The sequence below is a fragment of the Galleria mellonella genome, unplaced genomic scaffold, assembly GCF_026898425.1.
Source record: "Galleria mellonella isolate WM207_F2 unplaced genomic scaffold, CSIRO_AGI_GalMel_v1 utg57, whole genome shotgun sequence".
Classification (NCBI taxonomy): domain Eukaryota; kingdom Metazoa; phylum Arthropoda; class Insecta; order Lepidoptera; family Pyralidae; genus Galleria; species Galleria mellonella.
Genome location: NW_026442119.1, coordinates 560,712 through 570,207, shown reverse-complemented (window position 1 = coordinate 570,207; position 9,496 = coordinate 560,712). Strand labels below are relative to the sequence as shown.

At 37.7% G+C, this 9,496-nt stretch overlaps 1 protein-coding gene across 1 annotated transcript; it reads left to right on the top strand.

Moving 5' to 3' along the window:
* The first annotated feature begins 6,431 nt into the window (after positions 1–6,431).
* LOC116413385 (cuticle protein 63-like) lies at positions 6,432–9,127 on the top strand. Its single transcript, XM_052899335.1, has 3 exons — positions 6,432–6,501; positions 7,748–7,826; positions 8,756–9,127. The coding sequence occupies exons 1-3, from the start codon at positions 6,484–6,486 to the stop codon at positions 9,022–9,024; spliced, it is 366 nt and encodes a 121-aa protein (XP_052755295.1). The 5' UTR covers positions 6,432–6,483; the 3' UTR covers positions 9,025–9,127.
* Positions 9,128–9,496: the final 369 nt, after the last annotated feature.

Genomic DNA, 9,496 nt, shown 5'->3' with positions numbered 1-9,496 from the left:
AGTTCCGAAGCCGGAACATGTCGGCCTTCCGGCAAAATGGCGTCTGCCGTCTTTTATTTAATATGTCACAGTCATGGTGACTGCATTGTCCTTACTCTAGAATAAAAGAGAACTGAGTCACGAGTTATGTGAATATAGTAGTTATTGGATGTACATGATGGAAAGTACACATGCGGGGGGAAAGGGATTAATTCCTGATGAATTCATCATGATGGGCTAACTGGCCTGTTTTCATTCTCATCTATCACCCTTCACTGGTGCTCCGTCAGCGTATCCCGTTAGCGCAGGGGGAGTTACCGTTACCATACCATTTTCACCCATCAAAAAAAAAGTATACATCCTGGTCGGTGTCGTAAGAGGCGACTAATAGTCGAGGCATGGGCAGCAATGTCCCTCTTAAAACATTATCAAAGCCTAAGTGTAGTTAGCAATCCGCCTGCCAAGCGTGGTAACTACTGGCAAACCCCCCCGCCCCCTCCTTTATGGGGGAGGTCTATGTTTATCAATGAACAGTTAACGGGTGATATAATGATGATGATGTTTATGCATATATATATATATATATATATATATATATATATATATATATATGTATGTATGTATATATTTTTTTACATATATAAAAAACGATTGTTTACCGACTCAAACGTGGAAACTATTCATGACTCAACATAAATATAACTTAACTATGTATTAAATGAATCGGGCTGTATGTTTAGCTAAAAATAAATAAATAAACAAAACCGAGATAAATACATACATAAATTTGTACATAACAAACGTACTACAAATCTCTCAATTTCAAACACGGCCAACAATCTGACTAGACGGCTAGCAACTTAACAGTTTATTCCGGCCAGTAAATAATTCAATATGTTCAAGGAACTTCCCAACAAATTGGATTCCATATTGTTCGTGCTCTACTCAAACTGTCAGCTGAGTAATTTGCGCTGTAAATAGGGGTGCTTAAGATCTTTGCACTTGTAGGGTAGTTCACATCAAAAAGTAACTATATACTATTTAAAACACAATATCGGAACTTAATACGATGACAAATTTTTGCAGATAAATAGCATCTACATACCTGTTTCTTTATTACCGTTGACGTTTCGCGTAGTCTTGATAGTGTATTTAAAATATGTATGTATATATATATATATATATTTTTTGGTGGGTGAAAATGGAATGATAACCCCACCTGCGCTAACGGGATACGCTGGCGGGCACCAGTGAAGGATGATAGGTGAGGATGAAGCAGGTCAGTTAGCTCATAGTGACGATTTCAACAAGAATTGTTCACGATGATTTACAGGGGAATCACGTGGAGGTCGACTTAATAGGGCATATTGCTAACAATAGGACTGTCAAACTCCATTGCTAACAATCCCTTCCCCCCCTATGTATGTATATTCAAATATGTGTAAACAATGAGAAAGTTTAAAATTAATATTTTTAAATATATATATACCTTTGTGATCTAAAAGTAAATAGTGTATTACTGTATACAGGGCCGCGGCGTTCTTGAATATTTTCGGCTTTTTACAATTCTGTCACAATTACGTTTATTCATTTAACTCATTATTGCACTAAAAACATAAAAATAAACAATGCCATATAAAGAATTCAACTAAAATACAGTAGCATGAAGTACAGGTTAAAATATACATATAAAGGTACAAAAGGCGGTCTTATCGCTAGGGCAATCTCTTACAGACAACCTTTGGTTAAAGGAGAACATGTAGAAGTGGGTAGGTGGCGCAAGAGTAAATTAATAATTTTTACGTATAATAAATACGTTGTCAATCATTGAACCTGCTTACCTCAAAACGTGTGTCTATTTAACCACAGATTTAGGTCAATACATAATGGAAAATATTATAATTTGGGCGCAATTATCGTATTAATTCGACCGAGAACACGAGTTAACCGTAATTACTGTTCAACATAAATACATTAATTTTGCGCTAAAACAAATAATAGCGGACATTTATAAATAATTACACTTGTAACATTTGACTTGTTGCCAATGAAACGAATTGAATTAAGTTATTTATAATCCTAATCAAATTACTTTTTTTTTTATACAACTTAGAATGGCAAACAAGCTGACGGCCCACCTGATGGAAAGTGGTAACCGTCGCCTATAGACATGAGCAGTATCATGGACATAACAGAGTATACTGTTTCGCCCATGATACCCACCATGGTACTGCTCATGTCTGTAGGCGACGGTTATCACTTTTCATCAGATGGGTCGTCGACTTGTATGCCATTCTAACTTGCATAAAAAAAAATTATGAGAAACATTCACTGACATACATTCTATGTCTGTATACATCATAGTAATGATGGTTTCCAGGAGGAACCGGGCTGAGGTCGACCTGTTACGGTGTATTGCTAGAAATGGGTTCATTAGACCCCATTACTAACAATCCCTTTCCGCTTCTTAAAAAGGATTAGGTACATACTGTATTTGTTATATCTCTTTTTACTTGGTGCAATAAAGTGTAAATAAATAAATAAATACATTATAATAGGTATAATATTTTTATGCTGTCTGTGTTCCATAAATCATAAACCTTATGTGATCTAAGTTATAATCATAGCCAACACCCAATCAACATTACCCATCTTTGTTTCGTAGTCGGTTAAAAATAAACAATGTAATTACTAAAACAATAACCGCTATTATATCATGTAATCATGAATGTAAATTATTTTATATACCTAAGCCTAAAGCAATATGAACAATGAACTCTTGTTAATTAATATATGCACGCGAAGTTATAATGCGTTTAATTGTTTCCTAAATATGTTTTAATGAATTATTTACACCCACATAATGTCTTATTGGTAGGGGGGAAGGGATTGTTAGCAATAGAGTTTGACAGCCCCATTGCTAGCAATATATTAGGTCAACCTCCGCGTGGTTCCCCCTGGAAACAATCGTGAACAATTCTCGTTGAATTCGTCACGATGGGCTAACTGACCTGTTTCATCCTCGTCTATCATCCTTCACTGGTGCCCTATCAGCGTATACCGATAGCGCGGATGGGGTTACTATTTCATTATCACCTTATCTTAGTCTTATTGGTAGTTTGATTATTGATTATAGCTGTAAGGACACAGGTTCATTCCCAGATGTAGCAAAACTATTTTTATCTTTACAACTTGGTATATATAGCAAATAAGTATTTTTTTTTGTTTAATGAGTGAAAATGGTATGGTAACCCCGCCTGCGCTAACGGGATACGCTAGCGGAGCACCAGTGAAGGGTGATAGATGAGAATGAAAACAGGCCAGTTAGCCTATCATGATGAATCCATTATCAGGAATTAACCATAATAGTTTCCAGGGAGAACCGCGAGGAGATCGGTCTGGTTGGGTATATTGCTAGCAATAGGATTCTCAGTCTCGCCCTGGTCGACTCTAGCAAATAAGTATTATACACGCACACCACTAGTGTTGCCATTTCTCAGAACTGAAGTGTTTTTTTAACGAATGAAAATGGAATGGTAACCCTGCTTGCGGTTATACCGCAAGAATGAAATGGAATGGTAACCCTGCTGGCTGTTAGACCCCATTACTAACAATCCCATTCGCCCCATGACTAAAGTGTTATACCTCCATATCCTGTAATTTTATTGCGGTAAGAAATTCGTTGTACCGCCAGAAGGTCCAAAATTTGTTTATAATGGAAGCCATATAAGAGATTCATCTCAAAGGGACAGTATGCATTTGGTTTAAAGTGGCGATTGTCCCTTAAAGATATTCTTAAGCGATTTAGAAAAGGCAGCGTCTTGAGGTTTATTTGTTGTGTATTTTTAAGTTTACCAGAGGGAGACTTTGTACAAAAATCGTTTGCTTGGGCACCTCTGTCCCATTCGTGTTTCTACCGTGAAGCAGTTGTGTTGGCGTGGTGGAGGAAAAACACCCGAGTCCTCAGGAATGACAACATATGGGGGTGCCATGGTCGAAACAGTATACTCTGTTATGTCCATTGTACTGCTCAAGTCTATAGGCGACGGTTACCACTTTCCATCAGGTGGGCCGTCAGTTTGTTTGCCATTCAAAGTTGCATAAAAAAAAGGTAGTGAGACCATAGGGTACTCTCAGATTAATGTCGCATCAGTTAACAAAGAGTTGGCATTCAATCGCTTCATAATTGTTATTCATCAGGATTTAAGTAATTAACTATTCTAACCATACATTACATCCTATACCTACTTCCTATAAAAACTATAAATGTGAAAGTTTGTAAATTTATTGCGATGTTTATTACCCATTCTGCTTAAAGGGATGAGTAAATTTTACTAAAATTTAGTAAACAGATTAAGTCCAATTTTAAATTGTGGATGAGAACATAAAATACTTTTGTTCAACTTCACAAAAACAATGACAATTTGTAACACTAATGAAAATTTATTTTTTTGTTTCTTACTATAAAAATCACTAGTAACAAGTTATATAACAATATAATACGAAGTGGAAATAAATATGTGAAACATTCATTAAGGAACGCACTATATCACGTTTTTTATGTCGGGAAATATTCCATTTTTAAATATATATGTTTGATAAAAACAGAATAGAATCACTGATAATATAACACTAAATTAAGTATAATAGAGTTAAGCAGAGCAGAGGAAAACGGAAGAGAGCAGAGCAGAAAAAAGCAGAATAGATAGTTAAATTTTTCAGATCTTGAAATAACATTCACAACTCCTTGGGAGGTTTTGCCATTAGACGTGTCTTAAGAGGCGACCAGGAGAACTTAACGGTCGAGGGATGGGCAGCAGCGACCTTCTTATAACATCACCTAAGCCTAACTGTAGTTGTCAAACTGCTTGTCAAGCGTAGCAACTATTGGCCACCCCCTTGGTATTACCAATAGTTGCCACGCTTAGCAGTGGATTGGCAACCGCGGTTAGGTTTTGGTATTTTAAAAGGGATACTGCTGCCCATCTGTCGACTATCAAGGTCTCTTTACGACACCCACGGGAAAGGAAGGGATGGCCCATACTATGCCGGGACCACACAGCATTTGTGTAATTATATGTTTATAATGTATAAACATGTTAAGTATTACTTTATGTTTTCTCCATTTTTTAATACACCGCCTGTCTATTTCTCTGTTTGCCCAATTGTTGATTGGTAGAGAACATCGTCCTGTGTTAAGTTCACCATATGAGTACATATAGCTACATTGTGCATTAAAGTTTAAATAAATAAATAAACATACCATTTCATACCCAATTAGTTTCTATTCGTAAATTCTCAAGAAATAGTCTTGCAGGTTTTAATAATTTAAATAAAGTTAGGGTAGTGTAACTATACTAAAGAACTAGTGACCGAAATGACCCGAAGGATAATTGAGCTGAAGTTGCTGGTCATATAACCGAAAAAACCAACGACTGATGGGGTAGAACGGTTCTTGATTGCTGGCCCTGTACAGGCAAATGCAGTATATGAGGACTCCCCACTGGATGGAGCGACGATCTCAAAAGTATTGCAGGGCGTTAGAGGATCCCCCGAGTGGTAGGGTGAGCACGCCATCCACCCTATCTTGAAAGAGGAGACCTGCTCTTACCATCAGGGGGCGGGTCGCTGCCGTCGGAGATGTGGTGAGTGCGAAAGCGAACCCATGTCTCCGACATATGGCACCTCGAGGGTATATCGTCTGGTTTTTGGTGGGTACACCCCCACCTTACGGGGGGACTCCCACAGTACCCATTCACCTCCCATAAGGTGTATGGGTCTGCATAAAGCAGTTTCCAGACGTTAAAAAAAAAGGGCGTTAGAGGATAGGAGTAGCTCGGAACTGTTCCTTATAGAAGTCTACGGGGAAGGCCTATGTTCAGCAGTGGACAGATAATTATTACTCACATGAAAATGAAACTCTCTGTTGGAAATAGCAGGCAAATATGTATAATGTTGTATGGATATAAAATAAAAAACAAAAGAAATATATGACAAGCCAAACAGGCCAAACCGCTACGCCAGTTTGCTCGACATAGAACTCAGTGACTGGGGTCGTCGCACTCGGAGTTGAAGCCGGGATAAAGGGATTTACCTCAAGGCCCCTACTAACCCTTTCCGCAATAGGAGAAAGTAAGAAGACCTATAATTGTCGTCGTTTAATAGTTAATGCATGTAGGCGACTCAAGATCTTTCATTGCCAATCTATGGAGTAGGCTTACGTTCACCAACATCCAATTGTAAATATATATAATGGCGTCTAAATTATTCTCTATAGATAAAAAAAATCAAATAAATATGAGGAAGACATATGATTTGTGACTTTTACCAATAATAAATCCTACAAGGATGCACGATGCAAATTTCTGATGCTGTTGCATCAGAAAATGCAATGCGTGCGCGCACTCGACAGCCGCGTCCGGTGCTATCCGCAGGATACTAACTTAGTATAAATTCGCCAACATACACAAAATTGGTACACTTCGTTTGAGTAACTGAAGAACAATGAACTCCTACATCACAGTAAGTTTCTATTGTTTATATTTCATGGTATCGTATTGTTATAATTTGTCTAATTGCCATGGACGGAATCCATATTGGAACTACTTTCAGTTCCTCTAATGGGAATAGTTGTTAATTGTTCTGATAAATGTAATGTAGATTGGACTCTCTTTTCCACGCTTAGCCTCTCATTTGGGCCATTGTGCGTATGAGTCGTGGCTAGTACAGCCAACTCAGCTCCACCCAGAAACACAGAAGCTTCCTGGGATCTTCACAGGCTTTGTTCTGATAATTCAGAACCAAATAATATTGCCTCATATTCTAATTGTACTACCCTTAAATTCAAATTCGAATTCAAAACATCTTTATTGAAACAGACTTCTTTACAAGCACTTTTAAACCGTCATTTTTTTTTTTAAATCTACCGCAGAGTTTGGAAAGTTGTAAGAAGAGCCGGCAAGAAACTCGACAATTATTCTTTTGAATCTCTGTTAACATTATGTGTATTTATTTAAATGTACTATGTCTAAAATTACATGGTCATTAAAAAACCCGTGCATGATCGACTAACACCGTGCACGCTTGTAATTCAAGATTGTTCTTCTAAGATGGATTCTTCCAAGATAATTACTTAACAACCTTTTAATTTATAATAAAAAGACATGATGGTATGCTTCAGAGGCTCATATACTCATACAGCAATGGTAGTCGAAACAGTTTGACACCAAGGTTTGCTATAAAGGATAGCATAATAGCAAAATTTATTATGTCAAAAGTTCTAAGACAAACTTTTTTCTTGCCAAAAATTTTTAATAAAATATGTGTAAACAACGCGATAATTTATAATTAACGAATGTTACTTATTTTTCGATCTATATAAATAAAACCATATAGGTTACTCCCATGTGCCCATAGCTTTAAAGAGCAAAGCATTTAAAGCTTTGTCTATTGTTAAACAAATAGTATTGAAATCACTTTAAATGTAAAAATTTGCAAAATTCGGTTGGTTGTTTGTAGAACTTTTAATTTCTCTTTTAGTTTACATTGTCCATATTAATGATTTAAGGAAATTTGTCAAGTAATTTACCTGCTATGAAGATATCTATAAAAATTGGATCAGAATTCATAACGTAATCGTATAATTACATTATAGAAAAACAAAAAAATCCAGATGAACTAGGAACCAGTTTTTTTGGAAGTCACTTCCAAATAATGTTTCAGTAAAAATAGATAATATTATTTTAATAAATTTCTTTTATTTTTACAGTTCGCTTGCTTGCTGGCCGTCTTCGGCCTTGGCCACAGCAACCCCGTTGCTCCCATTGGTCTTGGCTACGGTGGAATTGGTAAGCAATCAATTATCAATAAATATATTTAAGCATAGTAAGAAAAGTTAGCCGTGTGGTCCGGCATAGAATGAGACATCCCTAAGTAAGAGTAAACGTCGTAAGAGGCAACTAAGAGGATTGAATGGAGAGCAGCGTCCCTTTTAAGGCACCAAAGATTAACTGCGGTTGCATTATTTAAAAATTATATATGTTACGAATCTACCACATAGTTCGGAATACACCTTCAACTGAGAAGAACGGACAAGAAACTCGGCTGTTGCTATTTTTCAAACAAAATGTGATTTTATATATTATAATATACTTTATTACTCAGACTACAATTTAGTCAAAGCAGTTCACTTAGATGTGAGCCAGCCGACTAGATCAGCATCTGAATGAAATGCCCAATTATAGGCAAGTTATATTTATCGCCTATTACTTTCAGAATGCTGTTGGTGCTTGTCCTAGCCCCTGTGTAGCAATGATGCAGTTCTTTTTTTTTTTTTATACAACTTAGAATGGCAAACAAGCTGACGGCCCACCTGATGGAAAGTGGTCATCGTCGCCTATAGACATGAGCAGTACCATGGACATAACAGAGTATACTGTTTCGCCCATAATGTTTGTACCCCCCATGCGTTGCCATTCCTGAGGACTCAGATGTTATTCCTCTGTACCCTGTAAATTCACGCCATATCCCACCCTTCAAACTGAAACACAGCCATGCAAACACAACTGCTTCACGGTTGAAACACGAATGGGACAGAGGTACCCAAGCAATCGACTTTTGTACAAAGTCTCCCTCTGGTTCTCTTTCTCCTTATAGCGTAGTAGTCATTTACGTGAGATTGAGCAAACATGCTGGAGGCGCTACAAAAGCGAGGTAGTCCGAACAACACTAAATTCTAATTTTCTAATTTTGGAACATATATAAATTGTACCACCAGGTCTGTCAGCGCCTATCATCAGCACCCCCATCCTGGCCCCGGCTGCGATCTCCACCGCTAGTTTAGTGAAGGCCGCCCCCATCCCCGTCATCAGAACCGTCGCTGCCCCCGTCATCTCTGCACCCGTTGTTAAAACTGTCGCCGCACCCATTGGACTCGGCCTCGGCGGTTTGGGACTCGGCAGCTATGGTCTCGGCCTGAACAGTGGACTCGGATGGGGCAGCAGCCTTGGCTACGGCTACGGTTTGGGCGGCAAAGTCATCGGTTAGAGTAAATTCAAACGAAGTGTTGACGTCATTCAAAATTCTATATCTATTCTAATTGGTTGAAACACATGATTAAAGCATTCACTATTTAACTTTTTTTTTTTCATTTCTTTTCTAGATTCTAATTTATTATAGTGAGAAATTCCTATTTAAAATCTTTATCATACTAGAAGTATTGACCACAGAAAGACTTTTTTGGGATAAAGCGGTGAAATTACAGGGTCATCATCATCATCCATCCATGGCATTAACTAACTGGACACTCCTTATCCTATTGGAAGGTTTTATCATTAGTTGCCAAGTTTAGCAAGTGGGTTGACAACCGAAGTTTGACTTTGGTGACGTTTTAAGATGGACACTGCTGTCTATCCCTCGATAATTAACTTCTTTTAGTCGCCTCTTACCACACCCATGGCAAAGAAAGAGGTGGCCCATTCTATGCCGGGACCACACGGCTAAGATTAACACATGACAC